The sequence below is a fragment of the Hyposmocoma kahamanoa genome, unplaced genomic scaffold (assembly GCF_003589595.1).
Source record: "Hyposmocoma kahamanoa isolate Upper Pololo Valley unplaced genomic scaffold, ASM358959v1 232, whole genome shotgun sequence".
Lineage (NCBI taxonomy): Eukaryota > Metazoa > Arthropoda > Insecta > Lepidoptera > Cosmopterigidae > Hyposmocoma > Hyposmocoma kahamanoa.
The window spans coordinates 6,773,422-6,793,052 of NW_020653750.1; the positions used below are offsets into that span (position 1 = coordinate 6,773,422).

Consider the following 19,631-nt stretch of genomic DNA (forward strand, 5'->3'; position numbering starts at 1 on the left):
ATAAATAAATAAATAAATAAATAAATAAATAAATAAATAAATAAATATTCTCAAGTCTAAATTATGTACTAGCCAGATCTTGCACTTTTTCACCTAAAACATTGAAAAATTTAGCAAGTTGAGCACATGTATCTGATACTTAGCTCATTAACTGAATCCGTCAAATTTATGACGTCAGAAAGAGCTTTACGTAACTTATTATTTTTGAGATTTGTTAAAATTTTGCTATGTGTTCACTTCCATAATGTAATATATTTGGTAAAGGCATCAGAAATGCTTATTTCGTTTTTATTTAAAATTTTGAAAACGTGTTCACATCGAAGGGCATATATCTGGTTAAGGTTACCTGTAATTTCTTGAATGATTGCATTTAGCGGGTTCAATAAGCTTCTCTTAACGCGAATAGGTAAAAATTAATCTACTTTCTAATGTCATTTTTGTGAATATGGGATATCTATAGGAATTATTGTGTACGGGTATTTCATCAATTAATGAATTTTGTGCTTAATGCGGTTAGTAAATGTAACTTTTTCTTCTAGGTAAAATACATGTTCATATTCACTACATAAATTAATCAAATTACGCGATGTGACACCACGCGTTCGGACACTGACTTTTGTAAATTGCATAGTTTGCTCGTTGAATGCACTTGAATAGGTTCCGGTACGTAAAGTATTACTAATTGTCGGATTTGATATTTATAATTGAAATACATGAAACACTACCGGTGATATTTATATTATATTAAAAATTATTTAAATACCGATATTTTTTTTCTTTACCAGGAGTGGGATGTAAGATGCTTCTAACTGGTCAAACAAATTACAAAAACTGACATGAACATTCTCTTCAAATTCAAAAACATTTTGAAGTGTTTTATGAACCGTCTAAAGAATAGCGCCAGTCATATTAAATTTTGAATATTTTACACTACTATGTATAGACCAATCTGATTCTAAATCTTCTTCAATAGTATATAAATTTCTAGCAGCAGCAATTTGGGTAAAACGAAGGTTACGTCTGTCAAATGTGTCTGTAGAGGAACTAGTCCTAAGCCGGGCTGAATTAGGGTGAAAATTTTTGAATGATTAATAAGGCACTTATAAAGAAAAGAAAAAAAAAATGGGGAATGGATCAAATAGGAAATTGGCAGCCAATAGGATATGTGTACTTACATCAATATCTGCATATTTTATTTGTGTCTGGAACCTTGTTCTATCGATGTTTGGATAGGGATCCTCTTCACCTCCGAATGCCAGCCTCTCCGTAGGTACGTAATTGTAGATTTTTCCGTTCGATACGAAAAATAGCAGCAAGATTAAGATAAATCAACTACTACTGACTCTACAACTCCAAGACTGCGCCAATTATATAGGGTGGCCGCAGTGGAGATGAAGTAAAGACGAGAAAATATGATGAATAACTATATTAAATTTCCACAAAGGTATTTCTTAAACTAAATAATTTTAAGAACGTCCGAAGTTAGGTACGTTAGGTCTAAAAGTGCTTATACGAAAAAGATCTTAACTAAAGGAATTTAGTCTACGTCCGATGTTAGGAACGTTGGGCGGAAAAGTGTCTCATAATTATAATTAAAATGACGAGTTTTGCATCGGTCACGTTGCAATGCACGGGGCGCGCGTTCCGGGGTGCGCGAATGCAAGTGCATTGAACTGACGTTTTAGGTATGTGTGTTATGCAAATCTGGATACATAACATGCAGAGCCTGTGAGCGCCATGTCTAGTATGCTTATCGAATTTGCCTTATCGAATTTAACTTAACGCAGTACAATTGTACTTCCAACTATCAGGGCAACATTCTGGACCTGGTGCTAAGTTGTCAAGCTGTCATATGCGCAAAGGAGTGTATGACTCCTTTATCCAAATTTGACCAATTTCATCCACCTATAGAGTTTTCATTTTGTTTTGCCGCTAATAAAAATGTCTGCGCATAATAAAATACGCTTCTGTTTTTATAAAGCCGATTATACGAATATTCTTCACGATCTAAACAAAGTAGATTGGGACAATGCATTCGCCTCCTGTAATTCAGTTGACGATATGGTATCTTCTTTCTATGCAATAATTCCAAAAAATACCCGATTTGATTCTCACGTAATCTTATAAATCTATTACGAGAAAAATATAAGTACCGCCAGAAGCTTCGAAAGTTTAACAACAACCCACGCGACAAACTGGCTTTCGAACTTGCAAGGTCCCGTTCCGATAAAATGAAAAACGTATGTTATAAACAGTACATAGCTTGCCTGGAGAGTAATCTACGTTCGAATCCAAAATTATTCTGGTCGTTTGTGAAAAGTAAACGTAATAACAGTAGCCATTATCCTTTTCAAATGTACCTTGAAATGTTGCATGAAAAATCTGCAGTTGGTAGTAAAGATATCTGCAATCTGTTCGCTAATAACTTTGCTTCAGTTTACAACAAACCTACTGACACCTCTGCTGCGGTCTACGATGCGCCATCTCTAACTAGCAGCTTTTTAACTATGATTCAATTTAATGACGACCAGGTATTCAAGGTTTTGGAGAGACTCGATCCTTCAAAGGGAGCTGGAAGTGATGGAATTCCTTCTAAATTTGTGACCATGTGTGCCCCAGGATTAGTCGACCTCTACGACTAATTTTTAATACATCTCTGAGCACTGGTGTCTTTCCGACTGCATGGAAAAAGGCTCTTAACTATAAGAGCCTTTTTCCATGACTCTTGCATAAAAATGGAAACAGGGAAGCTGTAAATAACTACAGACCTATTTCCATTTTGCCAATCTTTGCTACGATCTTTGAGTGCTTGCTGATCCCCATACTCTCTTGGCATTTCAAGGGTATAATGCTCTCTGAGCAACATGGTTTTACCAAGGCACGCTCCACTCATCAACAATATTTCTCACTCTCTTGACCAGCATTCTTCTGTGAGCGCCATTTACACTGACTTCAGCAAGGTTTTTGATAAAGTTAACCATCAACTTCTTCTACGTAAACTTTCCATATATGGTATAGCAGAGCATCTGCTGGGTTGGTGCGGGTCGTATCTGTGCGGCAGAACGTCTACGGTCGTTGTAAACGGGGATTCATCGGAGCCTTTTCGAGTTTCTTCTGGAGTGCCGCAGGGTTCACATTTGGGTCCATTGCTTTTCAATGTTTTTATAAATGACATAGATCAGTGCTTTAGGCACTCACAGTTCTTGCTGTTTGCTGACGATTTGAAATGTTTCCGAGTTGTGAATACCATTGACGATATTGCAAAATTACAAGAAGACATTAACCGCTTAGACTCCTGGTGCGACAATAACCAAATGATTTTAAATGTCTCTAAGTGTTGTGCAATCTATTTCACCAGAAACACTAAGCATGTCGTCAACCCTCTAGTCACGATTAAAGGTAACCCAATTTCTAATGTGAGTCAAATTAAGGATCTGGGCGTGCTGCTCGATTGCAAACTTCGCTTCCATGTCCACATCGACAGCATCGCATCTAAGGGTTTTCAAACCCTCGGATTCGTCTTGCGAAACTGTAGGGACTTTAAGTCGCCCAGCATTAAAATTATGTTGTACAGTTCTTTGGTGCGAAGCGGGTTGGAGTACTGTAGTGTTGTATGGAACCCTTTCTATGACGTGTACAAAAAGAAACTTGAAAGAGTACAAAAAAGATTCGTGTGGCACTTGACCTATTCCTGCTTTCTTGCTAAGTCCTTAAAGAATTACGACGCCAGACTTGAGCACTTCAAAATGGAAACATTATCGTATCTACTTCGTAGGAATACACTTGACAGTCGGTTCTCGTTTAAACTAGCTCGTGGAATTCTAGACACGCCTGACTTACTGAACGAACTCGGCTTTAATATACCGCGTAGGTTGCCAAGGTCCTCGCAGTGTTTCAAGTTATTCTGGACCCCCAGCTCCCATTCAAACTTGGGCCACTTTGCACCTTTAGCCAGACTGGCACACCAGCATAACAATAATCTTGACAAGACATTTGACATCTTTGCTGAAAGTTTGCCTAAATTTAAACGTTCTATGAAGTCCCTGACATCTTAAAAAATATATTGTATTCGATTATTTTTATGATTTATATTTTTATTACTTTATTATGGATTCGATTATATTTACATTTTTTATTTACATTTATATTTTTTCAATTTAATTTGTTTGATTGATTAAAATTGCAGTAGTAAATGTTAAAATAACACTTTTATTATCTTGCGTGTTGTCTTCACCTATAATTGCTATAGCATTAAGCTTTTGTTTTGTATTGTTAAATATTTGAATGTTGTAATATATATAGTGTTGGTGAACTAAATAAATAAATAAAAAATGAATATCGAACGAACGCACTTTTGTATAATGCATTCAGTTTCGTAGTACGGCCGCTTGTACATTTCTTTGGCCAAATTTAACATTTAGTGATGTATACGTTAGGCAACACTGTTCTCCTGATCTGATTTTGAAAACAAAGTGACGAAAATTATTATGACCTTAGCAATATTATAAAAATATTTTCAACATTCTATAACTCTTTTGTTATAACGCGTTAGCGTTTCGTTTTTTTTTTCAGTTTTGTAGTATCTATTATCAGTGGTATCTGCAATTTTGATAATTTTTGCAGCACGTTGTCTCGAATGTCCGAATATAGTGATCAAATAATTACATACATCGCCGGATATGTAGTACGAGTAATAAAAAATTATATATAATGCAAAAAATTAACAGAGCGCTGTCTTTACAAAAATCTGGAGTTGGTCATACATATTAGTTCGTTTCTTGCGAGGACGAAAGTGGTCTAGTTTATCCCACCTAAGATGCTATCAAAGTATGCAGAGTTGCAAAGTTAGAAATCCGAGAAATAATAAACAAATCACAAAAATTTCACATGAAGCCTTCATTAAGTAAACCTCTTCTGATTAATAACATTTTACCATATTTTGTCAGCAGTAACATTTTCATTTGTCTGGCCATTCATCAATTTGATCAATTACGAACAGAAAACCATTAGTAAAAGGAATTAAGGCAGTCGCAGTTCATATATTGACGTGCGTTTTCATTATTTAAGTTAATTGATAAGAACAAAAGTACAAAAAGATGTTGTATAATAAGCTCATTTTATTGGAAGGACCACTCGATTACTCGAACTTCTCGACATGCAAAGGCTACAAACGTTATTCAGATCACAGTCATCGTAATGAAATGAAAGTTACCGAACGTCCTACCGTACCTCTGTTCGCGACTAAGCCGCTGGTGCTAAGGTGCTGGTGGTAAGCTTGTAGTAGTGTACCTGTCATAGCGCAGTTTTATGAAGCTTTGTCTCTGTTCCGTTTCTTTACTCATGTCCTATTGCATTTAAACTATATAAAAGTGGGTCCACATTTGTGACATAGCACACGCACCGAAACTCCGTTACATGCCATGGGTACTTGCTACGTAAATGTGGACGCTAGGACGGACTGTGACAAGGCACCGAGATCCTGTGTATTGTGTGTGTGGATTTTATTGTGGATATTTATCATTTATACTTGTTATAGTACCGGTACGCTATGATGGCCGTTTTGACATTTGTCCGCTCACCAAGTTCGTATTAATTCATAGCTACGTTGAAGGAGCTAATAGCTGTACATTGTTGTCAATAGTGACGTTCAGTAAAATTTATGGAATGTATAATTTTACGACACAAGTCAGCATTTGTTCTCTCAACACGGCAACTCGCGTCAAAGCTCAAAGCACAACAAAGCAGTTTCGAATTGACGATATATTAAGTAAACTACAAGTTTGTTTTTTAAATTAAAATTAATAAATATAATTAAATTTTTATTGAATTGATATTTAATTATTTTTTGTGAAATTACTTCATTAGTTTGTTGTAATTATTAATACAAATATCGAACACTTAGAAAACAATCCCTTCGATCGGCCGGATTCGAACCAACGTCTCCTAGCAAAGCGTGCCAGACGCTATGCCAACTAAGCCACGGAATGAACCAGGGGACCTTATTATTTTTTCTTCGCACGGTTTGCTTAGTTAGTGTATCGAAATGCCATCAGATCGCTCATATTTAGTGAAGTTTAATATGTAACATTCTAATAATTGTAATGTTCTAAATGCAGGACAAAAACTCCCGTGTACCAATTTTGTATGGTTTTGGAAAAAACTTCATAGTTCTTCGATTTTATACTTAGAAATTTCAAAAATCATTAAAAATCTAAAAATATAAATACTATTAAATGGCTATTAACATGATATTAAAAAGAATTTAAAACGCCATTTATTTAGCTTTGCCGCTTTTCCAAAATATAAGCGTAAGTTGCGAATATCGAATATTTCCGTAAAATGATCATAATTTTTTTATCTTTGTTATTTCGCGTTAGTAGCACTTAGAAATTATTTCAAAAAATAGTTAACTATGCATACTATTCTCATAAAAAGAGCGAACTCTTAAAGCCGTGGTTCTCTGGCAAGTTTTTTTTTCACAGCATACGTATATCTAGATAGACGCCGCAAGTACAGCAATTTGTATGAAAACCAAGCGTGCCACATTTTTTGTACCCACTATGACATCACAACTGCTATTTGGAAACCTCCTCCCACTCGCTCTAAATAGATTTATTGAACTGAATACGCGTAAACACGCGTATTCCATTCATTTAATGGATTCTAAATATAATAATTTTTGTTCTAGTATTTGTTGATTACAAGTACCTAGTCGTAATAATAATATAGTAGAAAAATACTAGAATAAAATAGTTAAGTCTTTTTTTTACTTGTTTTTAAAAAATGTTGATTACTTAAAAGAATTAAGACTTTAATTTTTAATCGACTTTTAACATTGAAATTATTGTCCTTCCAATAAAATGAGCTTATTATATAACATCTTTTTGTAATAGAAGATCTCATCGTTTAACTTAAATAATGAATACGCACGTCAATATATGAACTTGCGACTGCCTTAATTAAGTTTACTAGATGGTTTTCTGTTGGTAATTGATCAAATTGATGAATACCAAGACAAATGAAAATGTTACTGCTGACAAAATATTATTTGCTCACTATGTTCGGACATTCGAGGCAACGTGCTACAAAAATTATCGAAATTACAGATACTACTGATAATAGATACTACAAAACTGAAAAAAAAACGAAACGTTACTAAACGTTATAACAAAAGAGTTATAGAATGTTTTTATAATATTGCTAAGGTCATAATAATTTACGTCCCTTTGTTTTCAAAATCGATCAGATTCGAGAAGTGTTGCCTAACGTATAATCACTAAATGTTAAATTTGGCCAAAGAAATATAACAAGCGGCCGTACCACGAAACTGAATGCATTATACAAAAGTTCGATATTCATGGCGTATTAACAAAAGATCACAAATATATCGCACCAAGTAAAAGCCGCAATGTATTACAAAACATAAGGCATACACTCGGTTGCATTTTGTTTGCATCTCCTGATTACAAAATCACTTGCCCGTGGAAGAAAACGTCACTGTTTACTCGTTTATCCACAGTTATAGTGCTTTTGCAGTTTACATTGGCACAATTATGCATTTTTCGCGTTTTCGATTGGTGTTTATCTACGATAACGGTCGAGCGCGTTCTGAAGTGTAACAGCGGCAAGTAAGTGAATTTAACTTACTTTGGGCACGATAATATATTTGTTAGTAACGATTCGTTTTTTTTTCAATTTTGTAGTATCTATTATCAGTAGTATCTGTAATTTCGATAATTTTTGTAGCACGTTGCCTCGAATGTCCGAATACAGTGAGCAAATGATATTTTGTCAACAGTAACATTTTCATTTGTCTTGGTATTCATCAATTTGATCAATTACCAACAGAAAACCATCTAGTAAAATTGATTAAGACAGTAGCAAGTTCATTTATTGACGTGCGTATTCATTATTTAAGTTATCGTAGATCTTCTATTACAAAAAGATGTTATATAATAAGCTCATTTTATTGGAAGGACAATAATTTCAATATTAAAAGTCGATTAAAAATTAAAGTCTTAATTCTTTTAAGTAATCAACATTTTTTAAAAACAAGTAAAATAAAGGACAAATATCTTATTCTAGTATTTTTCTACTATATTATTATTACGACTACTTGTAATCAACAAATACTTGAACAAAAATTATTATATTTAGAATCGATTAATTGAATGGAATACGCGTGTTTACGTAAATATCCACAATAAAATCCACACACACAATACACAGGATCTCGGTGCGTTGTCACAGTCCGTCCTAGCGTCCACATTTACGTAGCAAGTACCCGTGGCATGTAACGGAGTTTCGGTGCGTGTGATATGTCACAAATGTGGACCCACTTTTATATAGTTTAAATGCAATAGCACAAACGGAACAGAGACAAAGCTTCATAAAACTGCGCTATGACAGGTACACTAATACAAGCTTACCACCAGCACCTTAGCACCAGCACCAGCACCAGCGGCTTAGTCGCGAACGGAGGTACGGTAGGACGTTCGGTAACTTTCATTCGATGACTGTGTTCTGAATAACGTTTGTAGCCTTTGCCGGTCGAGAAGTTCGAGTAATCGTACAGTTTGACGTTCGATTCGGGTGTTGTGAATAAAAATGAAAAGAAATCATACTATATCAAACAAATCAAATCGATCGGCAATTGAGTTACCGTAAGGTTCTGAATCGATACCCAGGGCTGCCGGTATACACGTAGCGCATCGTGTTTGTTTGTAATTTTTGGTATCTATGTATACGTTGCCCAGTAACAACTTGTTTACGGCCGCTTTCTATATTTGATCCTGAATCTAAGATTGTTTTTGTAGCGGATGTTCGGAGGGTTGTTAGTTGGAGAAGTGAAACGCTCGATGTCTAGCTCGCAACTAACATTTATTTCAGGTGGAGACAGCGGAGGGCGGACCGAGTCGTTGCGCAGGAATACATGAGTACACGTAGCGAAGACCTTTTGCATGAACAGCTTGCTGGGTGTGATGCTTCGGCTCTGTGTAGGTATCAGCGATGCCATTTTGCCAATTAATTGTCGTACGAATTCGCAGTCGTCGTTGTTCGCTTTTGATGGCACGAAGAAGTCGGCCGGCAAACGTTGTGTAGCACCGTACGTCATTAAGGCTGGGCTGAGATTGTTGTCGGCTCGCAATGCAGTACGTAGGCCCAGTAGTACTGTGGGTAATTCTTGAGCCCATTCTGTCGTCGTGCCTCTTGCCATAAGCGCTGTCTTAACTGTGTGATGCCATCTCTCGACTTGTCCGTTAGCTTGCGGGTGATACGCGGTAGTACGTAATCGTGTAATGCCGAACTTGTGCATTAATGATTTGAATAGCGCCGACTCAAACTGCCGCCTCTGGTCTGTGGTGATGCGGAGCGGGCAGCCGAATCTCGTTATCCAGCCGTCGTACAGCGCTTTCGCGATGACATCGGCGGTGATGTCACGGACTGGAACGGCTTCTGGCCACTTGGTGAATCGGTCAATCATCGTTACGCAATAACGGTACTCGCTTGATGACTGCAGGGGTCCGACGATGTCGAGGTGAATGTGTTCGAATCTCTGCGATTGAGGAAACTCGCCGGCTGGTGTGACCGTGTGACGATGTATTTTGGCGCGCTGGCACGCAATACAGCTTCTTGCTCAGTTGGCCGTGTATTGATTCATGTGCGGCCAGAAAAATTTTGCTGCTATTTGCTTCCTCGTGGTGCGTACGTCTGGATGGCAGAGATCGTGTTGTGCTCTGAAGGCAACGAAGCGATATGCAGTTGGCAAATATGGGCGGGGCGTCGATAATGAAATCTCGCACGTGATTGGTCGCTGCAGTCCGGGTAGAGTGAGTTCAGTAAACTTTAAGTTGGGTTTTTTACGTAGCGTCCTCAGTTCTTCGTCTTCATTTTGATCATCAGCCAACTTCATGTAATCGATCACCGAAGGACAACTTATCACTTCAACTCGCGATAATGCGTCTGCGACAACGTTATTTTCCCCTTGTATATATTTGATTACAGTGCAGAATTGACTGATAAAGTGCAGCTGCCTTTCTCTCCGGGGTGTATCGCTGCTGCTGTCTGCCCGCGTCAGCGCATACGGTTTGTGGTCAGTGTAGATGGTGATGTCATTTCCTTCAATTAGCCTTCTGAAGTGCTTCACAGCTGCGTACATTGCTAATAATTCACGATCGTACCCACTGTAACGTCGCTGGGTGTCGCTCATTGTCTTGGAGAAAAAGGCTAGTGGTTTCCATGTATTGTCGATCTTTATTTGGAGAACTGCACCGATGCTCCGATCCGAGGCATCGGTCATCATGCAGAGTGGACTGCCAGCGACTGGATGTGATAGCAGGGTGGCTTCCAATATGCTTTGTCTGCAGTTATTGAAAGCTTGTTCGGCGAGAGGTGTCCAGTCGACGGGGGTTTTGTCGTTCTTCTTTTTGTTGTGCAGGAACTTATTTAATTCAGTTTGCAGTTCGGCTTGATGGGGTAGGCAGTCTCTGTAGAAGTTCAACATGCCCAGGAAGCGTCTGAGTTCTTGGATGGTCTGTGGTTTCGGGTAATTTGATATGGCTTCTGTTCTCTCGTCAGTGGGTTTTATGCCGGCTCCTGATACTTCATAACCGAGGAAGTTGATTTTTGTTTTTCCGAAGTCGCATTTGCTTATATTCAATGTAACACCGTAGTTGTTGAGACGTTCGAGTACTTCTTGAATGTGCAGTTTGTGCTGTTCTTCATTTTCGGAGAACACGAGGACGTCGTCGACGAAGGTGATGCAGCAATTAAGACCTCGTAGTACTTCGTGCATGAAGCGCTGAAACGTTTGACTCGCGTTACGTAAGCCAAACGTCATGCAGTTGAATTCGAACAGCCCGAACGGTGTTATAATTGCTGTCTTTTCTGCGTCTTCACTCGATATGGGAATCCAGTAGTAAGCCATCTTCAAGTCGAGTTTGGAAAATATTTTTTTGCCATGAAGTTGATACGTGAAGACCTGAATTCCTGGTATTGGGTATCTGTCGGGTTGCGTTACTGCATTTAGTCTTCTATAGTCCCCGCATACACGTAGACTGCCGTCTTTCTTCTTAACAACATGGATCAGGCTGGCCCATGGACTCTTCGATGGACGGCATATCCCCATATCCATCATGCGTTCAAACTCGACTTTCGCAGCTTGGTACTTGTCCGGTGGAAGGGGGCGTGGTCTAGCATATAGTGGCGCCCCCGATGTGTCGATGCGATGGACCACCTGGTGCTTCGTCGGGCTCTTTAGTAACATGGGTCGCAGAACGTCTGGATATTGCTTCAAAATGTCGTGGTACACGTGATTGCGGTCGATCATGTAATGTGATCTTGTTGTGGCGTAAAAAATCGGCTCCCAGAATTGAAGTCTTCTCTTCGGCAACGATGAAAGTCCAGCGGAAACAGCGTCGAAGTCCAAGGTTTAGTGTCAATGTTTCGACGAGAAAGCGTTCGCTACTGTCCACGTCGATGACACATAAGCGGTTGCTTCTGTTGGCTACACCGATTCCCGCTACAGTCGGTGTAGAATTTAGTTTTCCACCTGCTTCCGTTTTGCACATGGTGATTCGCAGCGTCGTGCTCGGTTGCCAAAACGATGATGGTAATAACATAGCCACTCGCCATTTTCCATGTTAGAGCTACGCCTGGCGGATGACCGTGATCGTGAACGGCGCCGTGGGTTGTAAGGTTTACGGTGTCTTGAAGTGTCTCTCGTTCTACGTAGCTCAGCAATCTCGAGTGTTATACGTTCTACTTGCTTGGAGAGTACGTCGATGTGCACGTTTGCGGTCATTGGTGACGAGTGGGTTGGCGATGGCGTGATGGTGCTTGACATTGCGCTGGCCGGTGTGAATGGGCGATTGATCGCTGCGATGGTTGGTGGCTCTGTATATTCCCTCATCTTATCTGCCATGACAGCTAGAGTATCCAGAGACGATTCGGTGTTGATTCATCCACAGCACCTTGAGCGCATCGTCCGTTGCGTATGTTCCGCCCAGTTCTCTCATTCGCCTCAGTAGCTGCGTGGGCTTCTGGTCACCCAGCTCGAGTCCGCTAACAAGCCTCTGGAATTGTTGATCTTCAGATTCTTCATACACGGACAGTAGCCGCGTTTTTAAAGCAGTGTACTTCCCGTGCGGTGGAGGTCTCAAAATTAAGTCGCCGATTTGTTGAATGTCCGACGGTTGTAGTACGCCTAAAACGTAGCGATATTTTTGTTCGTTGCTTGTTTTTAACGGTTCAACAAGAGCTTCAAATTGTGCGAACCATAGTCGCGGATGTTCGCGCCAAAAGGGTAATATTCTGGACTGGATTGAGACTGCAGCCATGTCGAATGAGGGTTCGGTAGGTTTGTCTTCATTCTCCATTTTCGCTTCAAAATCACGTCGGGGTCACTACTTTAGCGGATGCTCGGAGGGTTGTTAGTTGGAGAAGTGAAACGCTCGATGTCTCGCTCGCAATTAACATTTATTTCGAAATCAGCCCCTACCTTTATACAAAATTTATAAAATATAACGTACTCCCCAAACATAAGTTGGAGAGAGAGAGAGAGAGAGAGAGAAACTATATATGTGCCTCTCGCTCTCGCTCACACGTAAATACATCGCGCGCGCGGGCCGCCAGCCAGTCGGCGCTCAGTCGACGACAGGAGTGGTTGTAGCAGTAGGGCGAGGAGAGCTCCTTTTAAAATTTGGTGTAAAACGAGGTCAAATTACAGAATTAAACACTTTTAATATTGGTAGTGACATACTAAAACGTATGCAAAATTGTAAATTTCATGTGCCATGTACTTTTCCATTGGATTGTTTAAAAATACTTTACGATAGATTTAGAATACAGGTACCATTCAATTTAAAGGCACAACAAATTATTGAAAAACAAAAATGATAAAAAAAATATTTAGAATAAGCCATTTGTAATAAAATATGCTATCAAACGATAAAGTTTTGTTTATTTAATTTTATTCTCTTGTGCCAACCCTACCAAAATAGGTATAAATTTTGCACGCTGTATGAAGCTTTGTTCTCTGTTTCTTTTTTTTACTCATGTGGCAATAGCCCCAGACCGCAACAACAACTGTTTTACAAACTTTCTTGATTAAATTAAAATAAAACTACTAAAATAAAATGAAAATGCAAAAAAATTTGGTAAAAGGAAAACCTGGTGATTGTGAAAGACATACAGCCCCATACCTTTCACAATAATTATTAACATTGAAATGGTACCTAGTACTACTATGTATTCTGAATGCTTTTTAATAAGAAAAGGTCTTTCCTGAAAATCTTCTTGTGGTCCGTGATATTGTTAAAAATGAACAGCTTTGTCGAACGAACGGAGTCCTTTTCTTAATTTCTTTTATTTATTTCGATAAATATAAAACAAAGTTTGTATTTTACAAAAATATAATCTGTGTATATATATAGGAAATGAAACTATTTTTCCGGATAACCTTGTTTTGTATATTTGTTTTTTCAAACAAACCTCGTTTTGTTTGAAAAAACAAATATACGCGATTTAAATCCGGAAAAATAGTTTCATTTCCTATGTGTAACCATCGCGAAAACCTAAGAACTCGATGTGTATATATATGTCTGTCTGTATGCTCAGTAGCATTCACTTGTAATGAACATTCAAAATCAAATGAGAAAGCATTCACGAGCATTTGAACGAGTGAGGAATCTATTCATTTTGAACATTCTATACCAGAATCGGTAACATTTGTATAAGACTAATAACACGTGTAGAATATTGACTCGCCGTAGATTTGCAGGTTTACGGGGGATGGACCAAGTCATTTTGGTTCTTCCGGTTGCGCTCTTGCAGCGTCATCATTTCTTCCACCGAACATTAGAGTTCTTGTGAAGCTCGACATATCGCTATCGAATGACCATTACAAGCGACTGCACTTGATAGGATAAACCTTAAAGAAATTCTGTTTTTATAGATTCTTAGCCAGCTACGCTCAATATGGGATTTGGCTGATATATTAAACGCTGCACAAATATTGTGGCTCTGCTATGTCTTCTGCTTTGTCTTCTTTACGATCATAAGGTTCAAGATAGTTATAGTACGTGTATTCACTTTTTTTATTATATATTATTACAATTCAAAAGCACTAAAACAAAACTTTCCAGTATAACATAACTACGTTTCTCTATATAAGTACCGCTTATTCGTTGTACAAAATGTTTTCCTTGTGTAGTGTGTGATTATTTATGTGATTATATATTATGGGTTACAAATTGGGTTACAATAATTTAGAAAAAGTTGACAAAATGGATACTGGACGATAATTGGAAATATTGTAGCCCATGCCTCATCACCCTTTTTATAAATTGGGACAATTCGAGCTTTTTTCCATTGGGTCGTAAAAACGCCGTCTCACATGGAGCGGTTGAAAATTAAGGCAAGGGGCTTGACAAGTTTGGAGCCACAAGTTTTAGTAAACAATGGTTAATATGTTTTAAAATGATTAATATGTTTTAAAATATATTTTTCCGTAACATTATTTAAATAAGTAATGTACGACAAATCGTGTAGTACCATTACCTTTTTTTTTGGTCTGAAATAAAAAGTTAGGTGCACTAGTCCATCGTCAGTTCGAATTTCAAAAACCCTTTCCAGGCTAGCGTGCAAAAAACACTTTTGCGCGCAGGTTTCTAATGAGAAAGAAAGCCTTTCCGAGCTAATGAGGTGACAACGATAGTTTTTTAAAGTTTGATATATGTATATATTAATTGTTCCATCTATATTTAGTTGATCTATGGATAAATTATAAATTAGCTGTATTCAAGGTAACACTATCTTTATGTTTAAGCATACTGAATTAATGTTTGGTATTCAAAAATAATATTTCATCCTCTTTTTTTATTATTGATCTTTTCTTTTAATGATTGATGACATTTATAACCAGTACAACTTTTGATATTGATCTCGTAATAAATCTTGGTTGCGCCCTATACTCAGTAGGTTAGGTTAGGTTAGTATATGAAATGCTGAAACCAATTTACTTGAGTTTCCGAACATGTTTTCTGGTCAAATGATATTATAATTAATATAAGTAACTATTTTTCCGGATTTAAATCGCGTATATTTGTTTTTTCAAACAAACCGACGTTTCGGGCCCTTTACAGGTCCCATGGTCACGGTTGACTGAGGTGGTACATTCTTCAACCAGTTATGTCTAATATTGATGCAAACCACCCTATTTTTTCACTATAGTTACAATAGTTATTAATTAAATACCTTATTTTTAATTTTACAAAGAAAACATTGCAATTTACGCTTCATTAAGTTTTACAAATTATTTTATTGAATGAATTTTTATAAAGTTCAGTTTATTATTAATTAATAATAGAAATTAGAATAAATTAAAACATATTCCTATGTGTAACAATCGCGAAAACCTAGGAACTCGATATAATATTAGTATATAAATATAATCAACATTTACTTAGTTTTAAAAATAAGTATCTAAATTTTACTTTTAATGCTCATTTGTCTTAGTTTTGAGGCCCAACATAAAACTATCAAAGTTAATTTATACAAATCAAATATTCTTTGCGTAGCTCAGAACAGATTAAAATATTCATCAATTTATTAAATCTCGGAGAAAGAGGATCAATCATTAATAAAGATGACCGTTTAGATTTTTGTCTGCTGCTTTTGCAAATTTAAAAAATCATTTAAATGTATGCTTTTTTAAATAATCCCGATTGTTGGATACCTACTATTTAAAGTATAGACATTCCCATGTATAATTATTATGTTGCCAGTCATATAATATGTTTAAACGATAATTTTGGGTGGCACAAGTGATTGATAAATTCTATTTTATTTTTTTATGAATTCGCCGTAATTTTATATACAAAAAAATATATGATAGTACTATCATTGCGCCCAAGTTTATGCAAGAAAAAATGGATCCCTTGGAATCCCTACCAAATCCCTTGGATTTGATGTTTTTACAATTTAACGATATTATTATTCCTTTTTTATTAGAGTTAGGGTGGGTGCGTAATCTTAGATGGTTTAAAAAAAATTAAAATCCAATAAGGCGAGTTACAATCGAATAAGAATAAAGAATAAAAATCTTTAATGTCCTATCCAAAAATTGGGTAAGGAGTAGACGACATTGATCAAAAATCTAGAGTTTGGGCATGATTCAACACACACTCTAAAATTATTAAGACCACGTGTTTAATTGACAAACTCCTTACCAGCTAAAAATTGTTTTCTTTGTGTTCCAGTTTTTTGGATGCGTAATTGTTTCGGCGTTCTTTTGGGCGATAGTAGGTATCACAACGGTTGTTTTATTTGTCATCAGCGATATTGGTTACGACTTCATTGACATACATTTACCAAGAGTGATTTCCGGTATATTGGCCAATCACACACGTTTGTTTGGTTCTAAAATAAATATTACTTTTGATGTAAGTATTGAAAAGTATTAAAATATATCAGGTATTACATTCGTATAGTACGTAAAATGACACCAAAACGAAAAAACATTTTTTATGAGGGGTCTAGTTTACCCCTATTGTTTACGTTGAAGTAGAAACACGCTAGTTAATACTGAACAACTATAATAGTTAATGCATAACTATTTAAAAAAATATTCTCAAGGCGAGTCATCGGAGGAGAAGCGGGATAAACTGTTTTGCTATTATCAAATGGTTTAGGTATTTACAATTAAATAACGGTCTTATAAAAAATTTGCAATACACCTAAGGATGTTGTCTAAAGAATGTGCTAGTTCGTTACACGATAGAATATACTTTACTCGATCATATAAAATCCCGAAAAGTCTAAAAGGAATTATTTAAGAATAAAAATGTTCAACTTGCATACATTTTTTATATATTTCTCTTTAAACACTACAGAGAACCTGCTAAATTTTGGTTTTCCACATGTCTTCAACGGATTGATGTCTTCAATTAAATTCACATTTATCAACGTCGGGTCTGTGTCAATTTTTCTGCGCCTGTTCTTATTTTATTTATATTAACTTTAAACGCGCAAATTGCGGGACGGCGGCCCCCACTTCTCAATGTTCACGTTGAAGTACCTCGCCTTAAAATGATGTAATTTGACACTAAGTGGACGAGGGCGGAGGTGGTGAATCAATTTCTGCCCAGAAAATGTTTCTCGTTTATATGTATAAAATAACTAAGTTCAAAACGAACATCGATACATATTATTTTTAACCGACTTCAAAAAGGAGGGAGTTCTCAATTCGATTGTATTTTTTTGAGTATATATTACGCGATGAACCGATTTCGATTATTCTTTTTTGTTGGAAAGAGGGTACTATAGCATGGGAACGTAGCTTGGGTAGCGTAGCGAGAGGTAGTTTATAAATATAAACGACGATTATATCATAATTATAACTTTATACGTGTATTCGATTTCAAAGTTTTGTCCAGAACTCCTAGATGTCTGTTTGACATCAACACTCTATTATTTTTATAATTCTAAATACAAAACCTAAGTTGCCTGTACCACATCCCTCTTCCTTACAACTGAAGGGGTGAACATCCCTTAGCTAGTGCCCTACCTATGATAGGCAACATACATAATATGTGATCAGCCTTTACTATAGGCTAGCCACACACTGCTCGGAAGCTATCACTTACTAACAAACAAAACCACCGAGAAGGCTGTGGCTTTAATCTGCCAAAAATCTATCTAAAAGGACAGACTATGACCACATCCTAATCAAACAATCTAAATATATTTTTTAGCTATCCTAGCTATTTAGGTATCCTAGCTATAAAACCTTAATTCTTTATTCAAGCTTCCTACTTAACCTAAATCCTACCATAATTTTTATATAATTCCAAACAAATAACAATCCTCATCGTGCACGCTGATACGATGACGCCACTGGGGAACATCAATATTGATCTCCCAGCTGCCTCCGTCCTCATCCTGTAGCTATCCACGTTTCACCAAACTTTCTTACTTTCTTTGAACAAATTAAAACAACACCCAAATTATCCTAACAACAACGTTTCCTAACACAAATATGGTATGACGATATATCATATGGCGGATTCCTAATAATTAAACAAATATATTTTCCCTTGAATGCAGACAGTTCCTGTTCATCTGGACGAATGACCAACAACTATGTACATACACAGGATAATATATCCATAAAATGAAAAATAAAAAATAAGTTATATTCATACAAGTCGGTAGTCCATCTCCTCCTGTCCTTTCATGTCTGCATTCGACGGAATAAAAAATTCATCAAAACATTCGACAAGATACACCGTCGTCATGGCTCCATATGAAGAACAAACAAAAGATTAACAAACATTTAACAATAAAATATAAACAACCTATTACCTACTATAAACTGAAAATCATTAAACTCTCCACTATAGAACCTTTTCAACCTATTCACATGCACCAGATCCTGCCTACCAGAGATCCTGTTACCAAACTAGGAGTAGATCTAGTTAACCTAACTTCCGCATATCATCATATCTCCTGGACATCAAAGCAACTCTATCTTTTTTATCAAAATTCCGCTTCTGTTCTGACCGTGTACTTCCTATCTACTCTTTGTGCGAACCAATCAAGGCTGCTCGTTTCCCTAAAATTGTCCCGTAAATTTTCCGCAACACTTACACAACCACGTTTAAAATTGTCATTTTCCGACGAATTTTATTTTCATACGAACTACGCACTTACGGCAAAACGTATTTATAAATTTTTTCTAAAAAATTACCCTTTTGACACCATTGACCCGTCTTGCCACTTACGTCAGCTTTTTTCTTTATTTCCGATAACCGAGCAGAATGTATATATTCCGAGTTCTTTACCGCCAAGTTATCAGAACTCTTTGATACCGGCCCGATAGACGACTTTTCTTTCTTTGACTCGATATCTGTCATGGACTTAAAAGAAATTTTATTGTCAATTTTCAATTTTGACAACTTGAAATTATATTCCTTTAAAATGTCCTGGACGAGGATAAGAAATTCCTCATCACCTTGCTCAATAAGCAACCTCTATAGGTATTTGTTTCCATTAATTGTCAACGACACTTTGGTGGGCGCCTGCACTTTTATTGGCATTCCGCCCACTGTATGCAATGGAAAACTCGAAGTATCATCAATCTGCAAATGTAACCTTTCTGCAAAACAACGAGAGATTATTGAAACCGAAGCACTAGTATCCACCAACTTGCACCTTACATTATTAACAAAAACAGATATAAAAGATATAGATAGTGTAGATAGGGCTATCTACACTAAAACTATCAACTGTATAAATATTTCCTAAAGGTGTACTAATTTAGTCTCACTAGCAGGAATTCTCCATTTTGTTAGCCAATCCTCCATTTCGTTTAAGCTGCTTTGAAGGAGTCCGGATGCTTCAACTGGACATTTACTTGAGACTGGTAACGCCGTGTCATCAGCGAAGGTAGCAACGGTGGCCTTTGGGTTTTGTAGCAGGTCGGCTGTGAAGAGTGTGTACAGAACAGGTCCAAGCACAGAACCTTTTTTTTTTTTTATTGTGACTCGGCAAAATGACTGCACCGCGCCTGATGGAAAGTGCGAATACAGTCCAGAGATGAGAGTAACGGATGGAAAACACAAATATCTTCA

The 19,631-nt window shown here is 36.9% G+C and overlaps 1 protein-coding gene across 5 annotated transcripts in view; it reads left to right on the plus strand.

Annotated features, from left to right (window-relative positions):
• The window catches only part of LOC113228516, a 120,367-nt gene that overhangs the window by 68,238 nt on the left and 32,498 nt on the right, over positions 1-19,631 (plus strand). For 3 of the 5 annotated variants that reach the window (XM_026461852.1, XM_026461849.1, XM_026461853.1), the window contains 2 exons: positions 13,955-14,077; positions 16,260-16,442. In XM_026461852.1, the coding sequence (XP_026317637.1) occupies positions 13,955-14,077; positions 16,260-16,442 (306 nt within the window). The remainder of the gene's footprint in view (positions 1-13,954; positions 14,078-16,259; positions 16,443-19,631) is intronic. The other 2 variants (XM_026461851.1, XM_026461854.1) reach the window with 1 other exon arrangement.